The sequence below is a fragment of the Epinephelus lanceolatus genome, chromosome 6 (assembly GCF_041903045.1).
Source record: "Epinephelus lanceolatus isolate andai-2023 chromosome 6, ASM4190304v1, whole genome shotgun sequence".
NCBI classification, from domain to species: domain Eukaryota; kingdom Metazoa; phylum Chordata; class Actinopteri; order Perciformes; family Serranidae; genus Epinephelus; species Epinephelus lanceolatus.
The window spans coordinates 24634196-24655334 of NC_135739.1; the positions used below are offsets into that span (position 1 = coordinate 24634196).

General features: G+C 41.6%; 1 protein-coding gene across 1 annotated transcript; it reads left to right on the plus strand.

The window, feature by feature from the left end:
- The first annotated feature begins 729 nt into the window (after positions 1 to 729).
- On the plus strand, positions 730 to 15963 carry alpi.1 (alkaline phosphatase, intestinal, tandem duplicate 1). Its single transcript, XM_033621176.2, has 11 exons — positions 730 to 974; positions 1604 to 1729; positions 4415 to 4530; positions 5807 to 5981; positions 8840 to 9012; positions 9133 to 9267; positions 9356 to 9431; positions 10185 to 10319; positions 12681 to 12872; positions 13251 to 13367; positions 14601 to 15963. Exons 1-11 carry the CDS (start codon positions 881 to 883, stop codon positions 14873 to 14875), a joined length of 1614 nt encoding a protein of 537 aa, XP_033477067.1. The 5' UTR covers positions 730 to 880; the 3' UTR covers positions 14876 to 15963.
- Positions 15964 to 21139: the final 5176 nt, after the last annotated feature.

Consider the following 21139-nt stretch of genomic DNA (forward strand, 5'->3'; position numbering starts at 1 on the left):
CACTTCATTTCACACATTAACTGTTGTGTTTGCGTAGAAGAGAGGCATTTTCATTCTGCAGGCGGTCTCCACTACCTCACGGAAGAAAAATGCTAGCCCGGCTTCACTTCCCACGGAAAAACCAGCCAAGACAACTCGGTGAGAGAGGGAAAATATTGGGGTCTTTTAAATGCAAAAATTCTGAGGGGAGGAAATGGAAATATGACCATTTTCCTGACATGAAAAGCAGAGCACATCAAGACTCAATCATGATATTTTCAAGAATAGCTTGGACCTCATTCCCTTTCATCCCGTGGACTGTTTTTCCAGGAGATGGGGGGAAAGAAATGGAAAAAGACACAGTCATGATTTGTATCATGATGGATGCCAACACAAATTGGGTAGCCATTTTTTTCACTCCCTGTTAGACGCTGCTGCATTAAGACAGCCATTATACATTTACCACATCAAAGGACCATTCAAATTTCTATCATACACACTTCAGAGTGGGGGAGCCGGAGAAAAGAGGGAGAACCAAATGGGAGCAACCTTTTAAAACAATAAAATGGGGGTGGTGCATTTCAAGGAATCAAAGTGAGTAGAGGGGCTGTGATGCTACTGCACTCTTGTGTGGTCCCACTTTCCCTGTCTCTTTCTCTCTCTCTCTCCCCTGGCTCTTCCTCTTTGCCTCACATTTTCTCTTCCCTCTTTTGTGGCTCTAAGCCTATGAGCTGGCGTGGGCCCTTCCTTACTACACACCCAGCGGGGCTTTAAAAAGGCAGGGCCGGAGGTCTTAGCAGCCACACACTCTCCGCCTGTGCCTGTGTCTTTTGGTCTTGCCGTGGTGCTGTGAAAGCCGGCTGTGTCAACCTCTCCAGCCTCCAGGTCGCTCGGATTAGAGATGCAGACGCCACACTGCAGGGCCCCCAATCTCCTGCTCATCCTCCTGGGCCCCACACTGTTGGCTGTGGGCCGGGCCGCCATGGAGAGCCAAGGTGAGGAGACGACAGAGTTATTATTGCTGCCTGCGGTTGGGATATTAGTAGCATTTTGTGGGCAGACAAATGGACGCGCTGGGGGACTCAAGCAGGTAACCTCAGCTTGGGAGAGGGTGAGTGTGTGAGGACAGACTGTGCCTGAAACTGTGTGTAGGTGTAATGGGGAGTCTGTGTTAGAGTATATTTTTGCCTGTGTCTACCTGTTTATGTAAAATGTGGGACGGGCTGTTTGTCTTTCCGTTGTTTTGGTGTGTGGCCAGAGGAATGTTCCTTCCTGTATGTTCTGGGCAAGAACAGACAGAAACCAAAGTGTCTTCTTGGCTGTTTTTGTCATTTTGACACCTCTTGAGAATCCTCCTCTCTTGTCTTACCCAAGGCCAAATATAATTCAAAGTGTCAGAAAAAGGCAGAGAGAGATGCATGAGTGTGCAGACACCCACAGACACACTTGAATTCACTTCTCTGTACAGGAGCTTTACTATTCCACGCATGCAAACACCACACACCCACACATACTAAGCAGTCAACATCACACACAAAACTGAAAAAAATCTCCGCTCACATCCATCCACACTCCCCATATACTTATCTCAGTCTCCATCTGTGTGTGTGTTTCCACGGAGCAGCGCTGTACGAACTTGAGAGGGAACCGGCGTATTGGGATGCTCAGGCCAGGGCAACACTGGATGCTGCGCTGAAGCTCCGCCCTCGGGAGCACCAGGCCAAGAACATCATCCTGTTCCTCGGCGACGGTAGGACATGCTATCATTATGAAATCTATTCCAGCAAACATTCAACAATGACTCGGTTGTGGTTAAAGTTAGAAAAGGCTGCTAGTTTAAGCCTCAGTGACAAATACAATATGCAATGGAAGACAGTGCTCAAGTGTGTTCAGTTACAGTACATTTGCTGTGCTCAGAATGGATCGAGGGAAAGTGGCTTGGAGAGCGGACTGTGAGTGTACAGTGCAGGCGTGTGTCTAGATTTTTGAGGGTTTATGAGCCAGTGGTCTTAATAAGCCTTTGAATAGCTTTAGTCATTTGGTCAAATACTTAAAGTTGATTACGTTTACATGGACTTGACCTGAAAAGTCTTGGAGTGGTGTGAGTAATGACTGAAGGCATTAAGTTCCCATCTCATCTCCCACCAACGGCCAGTGCTGATTTCATTTAATCATCAAAGTGATTTTTCTCTAACCTTAACCAAGTGGTTTTAATTTCCTGAACTTAAAACTGCACGATAGATAAGCCTATGTTTATGTTAACAATGGATCTAATGACAAAGTGTAATGTGAAAGGGACGACACAGACTCCTGACTGTAAAGTACTGCAAGACTGAGGCCTAAAACCCAGAAATGAGTTAGCATTTTAACACTCCGCTTCCCTCGTCTTGAGGTCAATGGGTTTCTTGAATGAGTTTTTGGCTAGGTGCCTGAAATAAGCTCTGTGGTTAACACAAACGTTAGAGATTTTTCATGTTTTGGTCTATCACATAAAGTCTGTCAGTAAATGCCCCATTAATGAATTCTGAGGCCTTTACGTGTCTTTAAAAATAAAAGTTGCTAACAAGAGTCTCATCACGCTGAGCACAGCTTTACAGCCTCGTTGTGGTGGCGACGTTGAAGTTGTGACTGTTGTGTAGCTCATTTGTAGCCTATCGTTAGCGTTTTATGTCTGGTGGTCGCATTTAAACTCATTAAAGTGGTGTTCATTTGTGAATATTATCCTGCTGAACAAAATTATTATGAACTTTTTTTTTGCCACAGAAGTTATTTCCTGCGGTAATCCAAGATCCAATGGAAAAATGCCATTGGCTTTTCATTGAATGAACCAGGGTGATGTTAACTTCCAAGGCGACCTACAGATAAACATCATGTCAGTTCCCTTTAGCTTTATGGAGCAATTTAGTGCCTTTAAGCTAATTGTTTTGGTTCGTAAAGTTACGATCTTGTTTGTGACAACAACGAAACATTTTGTAGCTAATGAGCCAGATATGTCTCAAGTCATGGAGTTGTTGAAAAGAAAAACAGAGCTAGAGTGAGAGTCATATTGCAAAGCACTGACTGTCACAAACTACACCTATTTTGTAGTTTAAGCAGGACAACTTTGCATTGCATCTTTGTATGAGTACATTTTCTTCCTTACAAAGCATTTGCAAAGTGGATTTTTTTAGATATTCTATGGTTTGTATAGTTTACATCCATGTTTTCTTGCCAGCATTCTTCTTCTCCACTGCTTTTGTTGACACATGGCTATGTTTGTTGGCACCGTAAACTGCTGATGAGCTGAATAGTGGGAAACCAACTGCAGGATGTGAGTGTGCACGACTTCAACAGAATAGAGAACCTCTTGTAAAAACATTTCTCTATAACATCACTAGTTGTGGTTAATGACTTCAGGAGGATCCACTCCTGACACGCTACATATCTTAGCAGTGCAGTCTGGCATTCGTTGTACTGTCAACCAAAGGGACGATTATTGCCAGTTGAGGAAAGTTTCCATCTGGATCAGATTTGATTGGAAAATCTTTCACATTAATTGTCACTGGTGTGGTATATTTACAGCCGGTGAGGCATGAAAGATTTTTTCTGTAAGGGGAGCTGTTTAAAGGCACAGAGATTTAAGAGTGTTGTTCCTGTTAACTACCAGTATATCTGCTTTAAATCAGACCTATTTAGTCTCATTTCTGGGTGGTCGAGGCTCGAGTTTTCTTTGTGCATCTCTCCAGTAATGCCCTGCCCAGAGAGTATTCTCAGTTTTATGACTGTGATGTTGAAGGGAGAGTTAAGTGCATCACCCTGACATCGGTTTCGCAAAGTATGGTTTTCAAAGTCAGGGGTGAAATCCAATAGTGGACCACACGAAGAGACTAAACAGGTCCCTTAATTGATTTAGAAAATCAAAGGCATGTAATGTGTATGTTTCACGTGATGTAATCAAGATCGTGCCATAGCAGCATCTTTAAGCATGTTTATTTGTTTTATGTACGACCAATCGGGGTCTGAATATTTCCCTGGAGGAGTCCGTGTTGGTCTGTGTGAGGATTTTGTTTGAAAATGCGGTTTTCTTAGTATACCACTGCCCTCCATGCCCTGTCCATTTGTGGATTCAGTTGACGTTAATGGCCTTGACATGCTTTCACTTAGTTTGCTTAGAGAATTACTGAATCATTTTTTCCCTTCCATCTCCAGCTTTTCAAACAAACACATTTTAATATTTTTGGTCAGGATTTTTTAAACGTTTGCAAAGTAAACAGGGGACAGTATTCTGGGGTCGGAACAGCAAAACCTTCACTGAATGTGAACACAAGAAAACAGCTTTTTAAATCATTGATTGTCTTTCACTATCTCAGTAAACTAAGATAAACTGAGATAGTGGAACTGAAAATAAATGATGGATCCATATCAGTGACATTACCTGTAAATCATTGTCTCCCAGGGATGGGTGTGTCCACGGTGTCGGCAGCTCGAATTCTACGAGGTCAGATGGAAGGCGGATCAGGGGAGGAGACAATGCTGGCCATGGACACTTTCCCGTATGTGGCCCTGTCAAAGGTGACACAATGACACTGTTGACCTGTGGTTTATCAGTCATTATATATTTACAGATGATCATAGTGTGGACAACAGTACAAATTCTAATTTGAAAGAGCCAGCAGGGTTTCACCATATAACATCAGCTTTGTTTTATAAATTATTTCCCATTTCACAGAAAGAAGACTTTTCTAAAATTTATGTTTTTGTCTGTGCTGTTCTCATGACTACATGTTTTATCCACTATATTCATCATTTAAAGCTCCACCTCTTAAATATAACTTTAAAACCAGTATTTTTCTCCACAGTTTGTGTCTGAAAATGTATTTATTTTTAATTTTTGCAATATAAGCATTCATCACTTACAGAAAATAACTGTACATGCTGTCCTGATTACAGTTTAACATTTCTTATAACTTTTAACACTCATTACTACATATCCTTAAACATTGGATTTGTTTTAGCCTATTTGTAATTTTAGATTAAAAAAAACAGCAATGAAGCACTTTTCACATATTTGTTTTTTTCAAAATAATTTACAATGAAGTAATGATAATGGGCCAAAGTTTCATTTTTATTGTTTCATTCCTCTGCACTCTATGACCGGAATTGCTTTGCCTACAGACACACGCATGTGCATGCGCACACACGTACACTCACTATCAACACTGTTATCAGTAGATGGACTCCAGGGATGAGCTCTGTTGTCAGATGCTGTGTACGTATATGTGTATGTATGTGTTTGTGCATGCACGCATGTCCATACTTGCGTGTGACAGAGATAGTTACCACATGCTAATTCACTTATGTCATTCAGGCATGTGTACATAGTAGGTGTCAGTGGTTTCTTGGTAAATCAGTACAGAATGACACATGGAGAAGGAGGGAGAAAAACACAGTGAGAGTGGATGAACACCCCAGTTTAAAGAGTGGAGGGTTAGTGGCTTAGTGTCTCTTGTCCATTTCACATGCTTTGTTCTTTTAACATGTTACATCTTGCCTCATGCCATCCCGCTGTGATTTAAGCCCTAAAGGCTTTTCGTGAGAAGAGTTTCGAGGGATTTAGCTAAAACTAACACTTTAACTGAAAACACTGAGATTTTGGATGCTCAAGTTAAAAAAAATCAGGTTTTCGGTCAAGTATAATCCCTCAATCATTGTAACGTGAGTGAGTTTGAGTATTCAGAGTCTTCTGTGTCTCTGTGTTCTAACTTATAGCGTAGAAATGAAAACACTACTTTAAATTTTTGTCTATTTCCTGGCCTTTTCTTCAATGGTGTTTGTTTCTACTCCACAGACCTACAGTGTGGATAAGCAGGTGGCAGACAGCGCCAGCACAGCTACAGCCTACCACTGTGGGGTGAAGGCCAACGCCAAGACAGTGGGGCTCAGTGCTAAAGCAGTGGCGTACGAATGTAACACCACCTTTGGTAACGAGGTGTACTCAGTACTACGGCGTGCTAAAGCACAAGGTACAAACACTGGCTGGCTTGGCTAAGTATAATGGGTGTGCTGGTGTAATAGAAAGGTCAATTGGTTTGAATTAAACCCTTATCTCAAGATACGCAATGACCATATCTGCTGCAGAGTAAAATATCATCTGATAAGCATGTTCCCTGCTACCTGAACGTCACCAGGTATAGTTCAATGTTCAGAATATGAATAATTAAGAGGTCATTCCACATTGGCCGGCCTTCACTTTTTGGCTTATAATCATAAGTACTGTGCAACAGTACATTGTTTGTGTGCAACTGTCTGTGTGTCAAGGTCACTGGCGTCCATTATTAGAAATATTGTACTCTGGGGCGTCGGTGGCTTAGTGGTAGAGCAGGCGCCCGATGTACAAGGCTGTTGCCGCAGTGGCCTGGGTTCGAGTCCAGCCTGTGGCCCTTTGCTGCATGTCATCCCCTCTCTCTCCCCCTTTCACACTTAACTGTCCTGTCCATTAAAGGCAAAAAATGCCCAAAAAAATATCTTAAAAAAAATAAATATTGTACTCACTATGTATCAACCCCTTACGAAAATTAACTTAAGTATGACTATGATATCAGAATTGTATAGTGTCCTATAGTAAGTTTTTTTGAAGTATTTTTCACCTCATCCTTGGTTAAGAGTACAACACTAGTGATACTACTTAGACACTATAGTGTGGCATAGCCAACTTTGTAGACTTACTGTTGTAATTTTCCATCGTGCATCCAACAAAAACATAGGTATAATATAGAAACACTATAGTGACACTATCTAAAACTCCTTAGTTTAACTATAGTAATTTCCTATAGTACCCGAAAAACCAAAGAAGTACGACAAGAAATACTATAGAGATACTTGTAAACTTAATTTCACTATAGAGCCCTGTTTACACCAAATACTTTCGGTATGGTACCTTTGGAACTGTATGAACAGGCCACAACTCGGCCCTGAGCAAGAGTGACCATCTGCTATTGACCAATCAACGGACTGTAGTGTTCACAGCTCCACCTTTTAGTACCGGATCTGTGTGCTAGGTACCCCAACAGAAGGGTGACCAAAAATAGGAAGGGTTCAGAACGGTTCCATTGGTACCATCCACAACTTTTCACAGTAGAAACGGAAAAAAAGTGTACCAAACTGAACTGTACTGTGCTGTACTGCTTGGTGGAAAAGGGGCTTAAGATCACTATAGCCAATTCTGTAGTATTACTGTAGTAATTATCTACAGTGCATTCCAAAAAAAACATAGAATTAGCATAGTAATACCGATAGTTTTGGCTCATCTGTGGTCCTAATGCATCTTTAGGCCCGTTTCCACCGCAGGAACTTGAGGGTAATTTTATGGGGCCGGGGCCGTTGGTGCGTGTCTCCACCGCAGGAACCACCCCTGAAGGACAGAGTTCTGGAACTTTTACAGGGGCTAAACAAGTCCCTGCCTCGGAGTAGGTACTCAGAACGGCCCTGAGAAACTCCTGGCTGGGGCTTGGGGATTACTTGGTGCTGATTGGATATACTCAAGGCGGGATGTGACGTTTTGTAATTAATAACATGGTTATCGTAGATAAGCTGGGCTAAACGTTAGCTGTTAGTGGTGTCCGTAATAACTCAATAAACGGTCTGTGAAAAAAATATTTTTTCCAGCGGATATCTTAGTTACAACATGATTGAGCTAGCAAAGCAGTTTTGTGTTGCTATGTGTGGTATTTATTCAGTTTTGGGAATTCACGATATCTAGAAAGCATCAGCTGACAGGGACAGCTAACAGCAGCAGGACGTCATCTGTTAAAAGCCTCCCGTTGTCGGATACAACATGAAACTATTCCAGTTAGCTCAATCATGTTGTAACTAAGACATCCGCTGGAAAAAAATGTTTTTTCACGGACCGTGACCGGAGTTATTACAGACACCGCTAACGGTTAACGGTGTCCCTACGCCCCTACGTCGCCCCGGTCATAATGGTCGCGCAACGATTACATCACATACAGAGCCCGGTAACTTTACAGGAACCTTCCTCCTACTCCTACTTGTGTCACCACTGCATGGTACCAAAAGTACCAAAGATACAGTAGCTACCTGAATAGCTATTGTGTTGTATTTAAAAGGCGCTAGAGCATTTCCCATAAAGCCAATTTCAATTATAAAAAAAAAGTTTCTATAAGGCAGTTTGTGTGAACATCAGAGGTTGGAGCCAAAAACTGCTAAGTTTTCCAAGGGCAAGTAATTGGGAGTTTAGAGTAGAGTAGAGTTAACTTTATTGTTTCTGAGGGAATATTGGTCTTGGGCACAGTGCTAAAGCTCGTTGCTTCACATAAAAAAACTTCACAAAACAACATCAAAACATCTTAAAACACAAGGGACATGACAAATTTGACCTTGGCGACACAGTGGTTTCAAAAAGATCCTGTAAGACTTAATGTGCAAATGTGCCAAGTGCTAATTTAATTTTGAATTCAATCATTGGTATTTAGACCAGCAAACACCACATAACATACGTAAAGAGCAGTTCTATCCTCTGTTCACTCATTCATTGCCATAATAACAAGCTTTTCTAGAGAGTTATATGGCTAACTGGAACCTCATTTACCTCTCCCCCTGGGCTTCATTACTTAAAGCCAGTAAAGACAGCAGGACTTTGGCTACACCCACTACAGTAAAAACTGAGCCAGCATCATTATTTCTTCCTCCAGAGCAGCTCCATGTCCAAGAACAAAAATGTAAACCTCCAATGTGCATTATTAAGGTTGCACTGTCATTTGTTAGTTGGTAATTTGTACCAGGCACAAAAAAATCCTTCACGTTGTGTGTGATTGCCTTAACAGTTCTCCTTCTGATTTCGGTGTGTCTCTGCTTTGTCCAGGTAAATCTGTTGGTATAGTGACCACCACCCGCGTCCAGCATGCCTCCCCGGCCGCTGCTTATGCCCACTCTGTCAGCCGCAGTTGGTACAGTGATGCAGATCTTCCTCCCAGTGCTCACCGGCAGGGCTGCGTCGACATTGCAACCCAACTGGTCACCAATGTTGACATTGATGTACGTAAGAACAATTCCAAGCAATTGTAATCTTTCATCTTGGTCCAGGACTCACTCATTTAATATCTATCTGGACACTCTTAAGTTTCATGATCCCATTCTGTCTGGTGTCCCTTTAAGGTGATTCTGGGAGGAGGGAGGATGTACATGACACCAAGAGGGACCCCAGACCCCGAGTACCCAACCTCCAACTCTCGCAAGGGGGACCGCAAAGACAAGAGGAACCTCATTAACATGTGGCTGAAGGCTAAACCTGTAGGATTATTTAACATTGCTGTTCCATATTTCCATATATCTTAAGGTTTGAGTCTCAGATTCAAGTTTACTCTGGTTTGTTTTTCAGAACAAGAAGTCACACTATGTTTGGCACAGGAAGGAGTTTGACGAGATAAATGTTAAAGCTACTGACCGGCTCATGGGTGGGTATAGATGTGTTAACACACTCATGCACTTACTGCAGTATATAAAACACATACAGATACCATACACATGACACACAAGACTGATAGACACATATCAGTGCATACACACATAATGTACACACTCACACAAGCAATATAATACTCAGGTGTTGGCAGATAAACTTATCTAGGTTACAAAACAATCAATTGCTGAGAAACAAGAGGGTTCCAGTAACACCAACTTTTGTCTTTACAACCATGTAAAGTAATCATGATGCTAAACTATAAACTCACAGTTTGGTGGTATTATCACCTCTAACTACAAAGATAAAACCTAAGGGAACGTTTCTTGCTGTGATGATGTGTACAGCAGTATATGCAACAGAATTGTTATCATCTTGCACATCTATAGCTCATGTATGTGTTGCAAATAGATACTACGTAGGTATTAGCTGTTAGGTTTTATTGCTATTATTATTAGCATGATTGGAGCATGTCTTAACAGTCTGAACCTGGAATGTTCAGACTGTTAACTTTTCAAAATACACGTAGTAATTCATGATTGATTTATGATTAAATGGGATTCATTGTCATGGAAGCAGCTTGGATTTTAACTGACAATGTTGCCAGACTTCAGCCTCGCATTTTCTCTCACTGTTCTTCAGCTCTGACAGTTTAGACTGACCTCTGCATTACCACCTTAGTTTGCTACAATACTTTTTTTTCTACAGTGCTTTTAAAATATTTTCTTCTTTTCTTATGTGGTTTCAGGTCTGTTCGAGCCAAAGGACATGCGATTTGAGGTTTTCCGGAACAGCACACGCGACCCCTCCATTGTGGAGATGACAGAGAAGGCCATACAAATCCTCAGCAAGAATCCCAAAGGATACTTCCTGTTTGTGGAAGATGAGTACTATATCAGCAGTCCTCTAATTTAAAATGTCATCAAGCATGACATTGTGGGAATCATGAAGAAAACATGATTTTGCCAAGCAGGACATGATCCTGGATCAACAGCCCACAGCCTTCTGACATTATCAGTGTGCTGCTCCTGTGTGTCTTTCAAAATCCCTTTGTGATTCTTCAGAGCTGAGCTAGTTTTCCAAATTGAAGTTAGTACAACTGAACAAAATCCTCAGTAACAATGAACAAAAACCTTGTAAGCAACTGCAGGGTTAGCGAGTTAGCTTGCTAAGTAGGTAGCTAACAAGTAAGCTTGCCAATAGGCTAGAATGTTAGTGAGTTAGCCTGCTAAGTAGGAAGGCTATGCTAACAAGTAAGCTTGCCAATAGGCTAAAATGATAGCGAGTTAGCTTGCTAAGTAGGAAGGCTATGCTAACAAGTAAGCTTGCCAGTAGCCTAAAATGTTAGCGAGTTAGCTTGCTAAGTAGGTAGGCTATGCTAACAAGTAAGCTTACCAATAAGCCAAACGTTTGTGAGTTAGCTTGCTAACTAGGTAGGCTATGCGGGAACTGCCCATTGGTCCGACAGCCCATTGGTCCGACAGCCCATTGTTCTGACCATATTAAACCCATTGTTCCGAAGTCCCGTTGTTCTGAAATCATCATGATGCCCTGTGGTTAAGGTCTGGTTAGGTTTAGGCACAAAAACCACTTGGTTAGGGTCAGGAAAAGATCATGGTGTGAGTTAAAATGAAAAAGAAAGTGGCAAACACATAAGCCGTGAGCCTGCTTCGTCTCAAGCCTTTCCCAGCTGACCCAGAGCCGGTCGCGGCGCACCATCAAGGTAGAAATACGCCCGCCGGGAGCCGTTCAGTACTGCGGACTGTCGGAGTAATGGCATGTCGGACCAATGGGCTGTCGGACCAATGACATGGACTGGGCTATGCTAACACTTAAGCTTGCAGTGAGCTAAAAATGTTAGCAAGTTAGCTTGCTAAGTAGGTAGGCTATGCTAACTAGTAAGCTTGCCAATAAGCCAAAATGTTAGTGAGTAAGCTTGCTAAGAAGGAAGGTTATGCTAACAGTTAAGCTTGCCAAAAGGCTAAAATGTTAGCGAGTGAGCTTGCTAAGTACGAAAGCTATGCTAACAATTAAGCTTGCCAAAAGGCTAAAATGTTAGCAACTTAGCTTACTAAGTAAGTAGGTTATGAATGACACAAAATTTCTAGTCTATTAGCAAGTGTACTCATTAGCATAGCCAACCTAGTTAGCAAGCTAAATCACTAACCTTGCAGTAGCTTACGAGGTTTTTGTTCATTGTTACTGAGAATTTTGTTCAACTGTACTAACTTCAATTTGGAAAACTAGCTTAGCTCTGAAGAAGCACAAAGGAATTTTTGAAAGAAGCACAGCAGCAGCACACTGATGATGTCAGAGGGCTGTGATTGGTTGATTGCAATGTTGTGATGTGGGATGTTATGCTGCATTCCAGCCAAGTTTCTGAGCCCGTAAATCACCACTTCAAGTCACGACTTCATAGCGTTCCAGGCAAGTCACGCCAAACTCTCAAAGCAACATGGCAGACCGTGCAGGGTTTATGTTTGTGTATGATCACTTCTGTCACCAAAGGTGCCGGTTCCTTCCTCATTTGAGCGAAACAGAGGAGGAGAAACAGCGCATAAGGTCACAGATGCTATTATACTTTTTATTTTATGTTATCTGTGTGTTTGGTATTTTGTATTGATTTATTCTTGCACTGGAAACCAGCTGTTAAAGCGGCTGCCAATAATGTGTTAACATTAGGGTTATTTTATGTCTGTTTCTCACCGTGTATCACCTGCATCAACATCGCATCAATGGGGCTGCCATTGTTGTTTAGAGGAGTAAGGTATTTGGTTTAGAGGGATGTGTGACGTCAGAAAGCGTATCTGGGAGTACGTCGATCTGGTACGAGTTCACGGGTGGTAAGTTACGGGTTTGACTGCTGTTCCAGTGCACTTTCACGGGTAGAAGGTTGTAAAAAAACGAGTTGCAGGTTGTCTGGAACGCGCTGTTAATCCAGGAGCATGTCCTACTTGGCAAAATCATGTCATGCGTGAAGAAGTATAGTCATGGTGGCAAGAATATGTGGCTGCCAATGTAAAACAGGGTATTTATTCTTAATTTTTTAAAATGTTGTCTTTAAGATTCTGTGGATTACCCAACAGCACCCAACACTTGTTTTAGAAGAAGACAAAAACAAAATATTGAATAATAAAACAGACATTTTCCTTTTAACTGCTGCTAAAATGATTGTTCTGGAGGTACACTAGCAAGATATTTCAAGCCAAGTCTAATTTACTTTTTTTTTTTGCTGTTCTTTTACGAGGGAGAATTGATCATGGCCACCATGACGGCATCGCCAAACTGGCACTGACAGAAGCTGTGATGTTCGACCGAGCCATCCAGCGTGCCGCACAGCTAACCAGAGAATCCGACACTCTCACTGTGGTCACAGCTGACCACTCCCACGTCTTCACGTTCGGTGGTAACACACCTCGAGGGAATCCCATCTTCGGTATGGTTAAAAGCGCTCGCATGCAGTCCAGATTTAAATTGGCATGAAAATCAACCTCATGCACGTCAAATTTACAAAGTGCAGGAGGGAGAAAGAGTAAAGAATAACAGAGTGGATTTCTATCCGGATGCAAACCATATGTGTATATATGTGGAAAATAGCAGAACTAGCCTAGAGTGACTAATTTGTAGACATTACATTTGGAGGTGGTTGCATAATATTTAAGACTGTGGTTACGTAACTTGCATGTTAAAAGCTTCAACTTTATATCTGTGTCATAAAGTACATGTGAGTCTGTGCGCTCATTTTGCCTCTATGTGAAAAGACACCGTGACTGATGCATTATTGTCCGCTTCTCCGACATTTCTTGTCATTCAGGTCTGGCACCAAAGAAAGCCGATGACAAAATGCCTTTCACCAGCATCCTGTATGCCAACGGCCCTGGTTACGTCCATATAAACGGAACCAGAGGCAACATCTCAATGGTGGATTATTGTAAGTACAAAGTAATGTCTTTCAGATGTGGCAGTCGTCTGTGCTGATGTGTGTACAGACAGCGTTAGCTGATGTGGTTATGGCTGACTCATGCCTGTGTTTTTCTCTTGGAAAGCAAAGATGAAATATGATGTTTGTGGCATTTACTCTGCTGTCTTCTGTTCCCTGCACAGCCTTCATTGTGTGCATGTAACTGCGCTTAGAAAAAAGTTATTTGTATTTCTTTGTGGAATGCTGGACAGCAATGACCCAGTTCCTCCTCCTCTTGTTCTGCACCATTCGCTTTAATCATTGCATGAGTGTGTATATGTTTGAAGGTGGAAATATCTCTTTCCAGGGATGAATTATCTTTTAGAACCTCCAATTTTGTCTTTGTGAATGGACTGGCGTCACTTTATGTCTTTGGAACCGGTAGTTGTGTCTCAAAAGTGCACACTCAACTCATCTGGCACCTTAAGTAAACGTGCAATTACAAGAGAGGGATTCATTTCTTAAACTTTATGTATCCATCTGGAGAGTTATGAAGCGCTGTAAAAGTCAGCATTTATATTCTAATGAAGACTATGAAGCCAGTATACTATTGCAGCATATTTTGAGAAGTAGAGGTACGATTAGCCAAAGGTGATAAAGGTTGCCCACAGAATTTTTGCAACAATCAATCAACAAAAGCAGCCTTTAACTAGAGAGCATCAAATGCATTATCTTATAACCTAAGGAACACTTTAGCATCCTACTTGTTTTACAGCTTTGTTTTTGGGGGCGAAAAAAATGTATGGAATCTGTCAGTACACTTTAGAAAGGTCAGGCAGTAAATGCTGTAATTTCATCAAAATGATTTTAATTACCTCCTGGTTGTTGTAATTGAATATAATTAGGTAAATTACAGAAGTTCTGCAAAACACCATTTTATGGGCAACAGCCACAGAAACATCTATGAGGCGTATGTAATCTTAAAGCTATCCAAAGGTGCTCTGTGGAGTTGGTGGTATTTGAACTGACAAAAAAAGGGCAAACCAGTGCTGTAAGCAAACAGTGATACTTTACAATGCCTCAGTAAATAGTCTACTGGGTTGTGGGTGACAAAGTCACAATGTAGAATGAAGTTCATTTTGGCTGACATCATAGTTAACTTATGGTGACACAGACTATAAAAGCATCTTTTTGTGTTAACACTTGATGATCCAAGCACAGAGTTGCCTTGTTTTGTGACATTCTACACTTAATTCTCTCCAGACGACGAGGAGTACATGCAGCAGGCTGCTGTCCCATTGGATGCCGAGACTCACGGCGGGGAGGATGTGGCCATCTACGCCAAAGGCCCAATGGCTCACCTGTTCCATGGGGTGAAGGAGCAGAACTACGTGGCGCACGTCATGGCATACGCTGCCTGCTTAGAACCCTACACATACTGCCCTCCTTGCCCCCACAGCCACACCTCAAGCGGGTGTGTGAACACAACGTCGAGCCTCCTGTTTGGCCTGCTTATCCTCCTCTGGTTACTTAGATGACCCTGAAAACACATACACACACACACACTAATACGCACACACACGTACATTGTATGCATGCAGCAATACAGACACTTAATGCACTCAACATTCATTAACTACAGGCACACACTTTAACGGTACGCACACAGGTTGGCAAGTCAGACCGCAGGGATTAACACACACATTACTGTATGTTAAATATACCCACATACATGCTGATAACTCAGTGTGCACTCATATGAGCTTGTAACCTAGATTGCATCCAAAATCCAGGCTTAAACATGCACGTAGTGGCGCTTATTTAGGTACAAACTAACAAACAGGAAGGCATTCACATGCGCACCGCTTTTTAAGAAACACTGCTGCCATTGTAGCGCCATCTGCTTTTTCTTCACAGGGACTTTTTCAAACCTGTACCTACAACATGACTACTAACATGCACTAACTAGTTCTTTCATTAGTTAGTTAGATTTTTATTATCCTCCCCCTGTTTTCCAAAGTTAAATACAAACTCTGCTACCATGCCGCTCACTCAGAGCAATCAGTCATTTGCAAGAAGTTGTAATAAGTACTGACACATTAATCCGAGGCTGCACCCAGATTAACTTGAAAGAAACAAGCAGGCTGAGGGCTCAATGTTCAGCTTGTGGACATTTAGACGGGACACACAGCTGTTGATGTACATGATCGTCATTGTCCACATGGAATGAATGACCAGACGGTACCAGAACTATGAGCCACCGTGCCATGCCAAAACTGCGACACCAACAGACCTTACAAGAACTCATCAACATGCTGTACCTCCTTCAGGAATGAAAATATGTAGCTTTTAAGGTTTTGTTTTTTGTATCTTGACCTCATTGGCTCCAAATAGTAAATCTGTTTTCTGTCAGATCACTTGATATGTAATCTATTTGGATTGTACATGAATGTATTTTATTAGCAAATATTTTGTCAATGTATTTTTATACCGTGTTTTTGCAAATGTTACGTAAACAATGATGAAAAAAAGTGAGTGAGTCCTTTTTTCTTGCAAAAAGGAACATATTTTCACTGAGTACAGTAAACGTACATGACCATGTATGTGCACATGCTTACAGGAGATAAAGAAAACTGCTCATGCATACTTACATCAGTGGTCCCACAAACCATTAGTCCAAAGAATGTGTGAAACAATTTCTGGACTATACGCGCCAAAATTTGTAATATTTCATTTTTAATGGTGTCAGGCTGACATCCAGTTACCTCTTTGCTGAAACCACTCCCATCCCCTGGGCAAATGATATGTCTGTTCGACATCGCCTCCATCATTAGCTTACCATAAAACTACATCCCCGCAAGTCCCTCACATCCCAGATATTTTATGTATTTAAAATGCAATTTTGTGGTATTTCTCAGCCTCTCGACCCTGAAAGGACAACTTATCAGCTGCTCAAAATGTGAAACAAATGTTCAGTGTGCCCATTAGTTAGGGTAAAACAGCTATTGACAGACTGTGTTGTTCCACCCCTTGTCAATGGGGGATGCTGCAGCACCCTCAGCACCTACCTTGCTGAACCCATGCCTTTCTCCATTTCATTAAATTTCAATGCTTTTAGACAACACCTATTTTTTGGGCCTGTTACTTTCATAAAGATTTCCTAGAGCTGGGTGTACTGATTTCCATTTAAAGAAATATTTAGGGATGGCTTGGCACAATTCGGTCTAATGTAATCATTAAAAAAGTCATTGCATTGGCATTGGCACTGGACTCAAGGCTTTAATCAGACAATTAAACACAAGGGAATCATCTCATTCTAACTGGATCAGTTAAAATACAGCTGTAATATATGTCATGCAAACACTCATGGGAGATACACTAACACTAACACTAATGTTTCCAAAATCCAAATACATTGGAAACCCTGGAAATATGACAATTACCACATGAACACACAGCATGCAAAAAGCAATCAGGTAACCATGGCATTCATAGAATAAGAAACAAAGGAGTTAATTTCATTTTAACATCAATTCATACACTGAAGTGATACTTCAGTTACGCAGCTAAAACAAAGATCGACCCTGTGACCTTTCTGCAACAACGCCACATGGTAACAACATTTAAGAAAACTATCTCATTTAAGGCAAATGCCACGGCATCAACCTTTTTGAGATGATTGAGTTCATTGTGTGTCAACGTATCCTCATACAATGGTTTGTATAGCTTATGAAAACGCACTCTCAACAGACAGCATGAAATTATGTGCCTCGTGCCTATTTGATGTCTAAGTAATAAGCAATCCACGAATGGTGGCGTCATGTTACGTACTTAACGTAAAGTGACGTAGATTAAGTTTAGGAAAAGAAACATGGTGACAATGTAATTTAAAGTTCACTTGGTTTCAAACACCAGTGTCCTGAGGGAAAGTCCTGTGTTGTTGCCTCCTTACACAGACTTTCAGTCTTTATACTACTTACTTCTTAACCCCCCTCAAGAGTGTAGAGTATAGCTGCAGCACAGGAGGCTGCAGTTTCCGGACCGCAGTTCTGTGACCCTAGATTTTTGCGACAGCGCCACATACTGAATTGGATAACCCAAGACCGCATTTCAAGATTGCAGACGACGGACAACAAACACGTGTGAGTACTGAAAGTGAATAAAGTTTTATTTGTTTAAAGTTAAAATTAAATCTGTTGACTTGAACTGGACCAGAAGGGGTAATGGCGGCTTGCCAAAGTGTACAATAAATTCATGTAACATTAGCTATGTATGATGAGCTTATTATAGTTTGCTGCAACTGCCTTAGCCTGTTTGTTTAGCTACACGGATGCCACATGGACGCTTCAGGCAAGACCCTTATTTAGCCTGTAGGCCTATTGTGTTCATCTCACAATCAACACAGGTTGTATGGGTGGTTGCAGTCACTTCTAATTAACCCCATATTGACAGTGAATTTCCAGGATATATGTATATGATATATGTTAAGAAAGGGCATGTTCACAAGATATCTATGTGCCAAATAATATTAACAAGTCAAATTTGACTTTTGTCCTGGTCTTTCTAAGGTGTAATTGCATTTATTTGTTTACCATTCGTGAAACCATGGCATGATTGGGCAAGCCCAATTAGATGTCGTATTAATTGTTGACTTATTGACTACTATAATGAATAATGGCCAACTTCAAAGGATAATAAAAGCATGTTGATATGATCTGTTTGTGTCAGCTACATTAAATCAGAGGTAGCCTTCTGATGCCAGTTTTACCCCGCAATACATTACCAGGCAGTTCATTTTAATATAGTTGTGTAATATTGGAAGAGACTTTGGGTATTTTTTAACAGGTGTTATATTGCCTATTCCGCAGCCTTACACTACATATTACCATGTTTGAGTCTGTCATGATAATGTAAAGCCTATATGAAGTGATTTCAGGGACACAAACTAAGCTTAATCTGGGACAGAGGATTCAAAATTTATTTTGGTTCAGTACTAGCTGAGGCCTAGTTGTCTGTTAAATGATCTCAAAATGTTTAATTTGGCCAAATATGCTGTCTCTTTTTCTTTCTTTCCTGTGGACCACATTGTGCACCACATTGGTTCACAGGGGCACAGCACAGCACTCACAAAGCAGAAGCTGTCCCATCAGTCAGGGACGAAGTTGGCTTCCTTTCTCAAGCCACAACAGATTGTTTGTTTGCTTATTGTTTATTGTGTAAAGGGCGAATGTGTCTGTGTACTATATACACCGATCAGCCAAAACATTAAAACCACTGACAGGTGAAGTGAACAACATTGATCATCTTGTTACGATGCAATTTTCTGTTGGGAAACCTTGGGCTCTGACATTCATGTGGATGCTACCTGACATGCTCCACCCACCTAAACACCAGTGTAGACCAGGTACCCCCCCTCATGGCAACGGCATTCCTCAGTAACAGCTGCCCCCCCAACAGGACAATGTGCCATGCCACACCACAAATACGGCTCAGAAATGGTCCGAGGAACGAGACAAAGAGCTCAAGGCATTGATCTGGCCTCCAAATTCCTTGGATCCCGATCTGATCAAACATCTGTGGGATGTGCTGTTACCCAACCTCACAACCCACAGGATTCAAAAGATCTGAAGCCAACGCCCTAATGCCAGAAGCTATAGGACACCTTCCAGAGGTCTTGTGTTCATGCCTTAGCAGGTCAGAGCCAAGTCCGGTCCAAGGAGGACCTACCATGGGACCTATCAGGGGTACCTCTGGGGTAGCAGCACATTCCTCAGATGTTCAGTCAGATTGGGATCTGGGATATTTGAAGGCCAAGTTAATGCCTTGAGCTCCTTGTCCCATTCCTGGGGTCATTCCTGTGCCGTTTTTGTGGTGTGGCAGGGTGCATTGTCCTGCTAGGGGGCCACTGCCATCGACCAGTGCCGTTGCCATTAGGGGGTTTACTTGGTCTGCTACGGTGCTTGGTTGGGTGGAGCACATCAAGTAGCATCCACATGAATGCCAGGATCCAAGGTTTCCCAGCAGAACATTGCACTGTAACGAGACAATCCATGTTATTCACTTCAACCGCCAGTGGTTTTAATGTTTTGGCTGATCGGTGCCCCCAGAGTCAGCCTTGTGTATTGCCTCTTTCTAACCTTTGAAAGTATCTGGTTGAGACCTAGTCAAGTCATTTTTATCTATATGACACCAAATCATGACAGAAGTCTCTGTTACCCTCTCAGGACACTTTCCACATGGAGGTCTAGCATGTACGTGCAGTATTTATTTCTCCTGGGCATACTGAGCTAATTCTGCTAACTATATAAATTGCAGGTCTTCGCAACTGAGTTGAATCGCGAAGCAAAGTAGTATTTGATGGAATAAGTCTTTAAAACCATAAGTACTTCCTAGAAAGTATTATTTGGGTTGAATAGGCCTTTAAAACTATTACAGAAAGCATTTGGATGGAATACTGTCTTATTTGCGCTTTTGCGGTCATTCAATGTGGTGGGTGGTGCTGTGGCGAAGAATTAGGGTCCTAGAACTGCGGTCCGCATTTACTGCAGGAATTTAGTGTTGCCTCAGGGCGTTGGTCACATGATCACAGCCTTCCTAATTACGTGGGTAATGCATGAATTACTGGCTCGTGATTATGTGGGTTTTATACAAATTGTGGTGCATAACTTTCTGTAGGTATGCGTATGAACAATGCATGGGAACAGCTCGTCTTTGTATCTAACAGGGTCCGTGAAATGCTGTGTCCATCACACCTCATTGTCATACTTAAATTGTGATTTTGATGTCTCCAATGTGTCTCTCCGAGTTCTTGCTTGTCTCACAAAATCTTTCGTTGTAATACGTCCAAATGCTGATACTGACAAAAAACTACGTGACCTTGTGACGTTGCGTCTGAACCACAAGGCCAGACAGTGTAACAGTGCTGAGGATTTTTTTTCAACCGCACTGTTAAAAAACATCCCTCCGTCAGACCCACCTGCACACACACAGACTCACATGCTATCAATTAATTCCGCCACAAATTCAAATAAATGGTCAGTCAGCTAGAAAACTGTTTTAACAAAGCTCACACATGAGCTGCAGAGGTTTGTAAAAGTGCAATGTAATATCTTATAATATACGGTACCATAAAACACTGCAATCATCATCATCATCATCATCATCATTACATGATGATTTATGGCGGCTGTAAGTCAATACTGAGTAAAGTTGCTCCTGGTTAACATTCACCGTCAAGTGTTCTGTATTACAGCTGTGTTTGTGCTTAATCTACCTGTTAATAATAAACACCAATAAAAACAGATAATGGATTTATTACATCACAGTTAGGATTAATGATTATTTATGTCATCTATGTCATTTTGAATTTATTGCACTGTCAAACAAATAGAGAGATTTTCTGAGCAAAGCTTTTAACATAATATTTATTTGATGAAACACTGAATGTGTTGTGAGTGTAATGCACAAAGGGACTTCATCTGAGTGATGAGACATGAGCTGACATGAATTGCAAGGACAGATGTTTAGCTAACAGCAGCTGTTGTGGGGAGTCCTCTCAAAATGTTCCTTCATTTGAACAGGAAGTCCAAATCTGACACATCTTCTACAGTAACTGTCCACAGCAGAAGTGCTAGTGTTGTCTTTGTACCATCGGCAACATGACTCCTCATCCACACACTGCATGTTGGATACATTCATAGGAATACAGAGACATATTGACTTTGCCCTTGTCCTTTGTGTGTGTGTGTGTTGTACATAACCTGAAGCTCACGTTGAAAGGCTCCTCCGTGTGCCCTTTGCTC

Bases quoted from the DNA above. Each gene is read 5' to 3' on its own strand.
- alpi.1 (XM_033621176.2), top strand. From the start codon at position 881: ATGCAGACGCCACACTGCAGGGCCCCCAATCTCCTGCTCATCCTCCTG. The intron at 4,531-5,806 runs GTGACACAATGA...TCTACTCCACAG, and splicing joins CGTATGTGGCCCTGTCAAAG to ACCTACAGTGTGGATAAGCA. The intron at 9,432-10,184 runs GTGGGTATAGAT...ATGTGGTTTCAG, and splicing joins AGCTACTGACCGGCTCATGG to GTCTGTTCGAGCCAAAGGAC.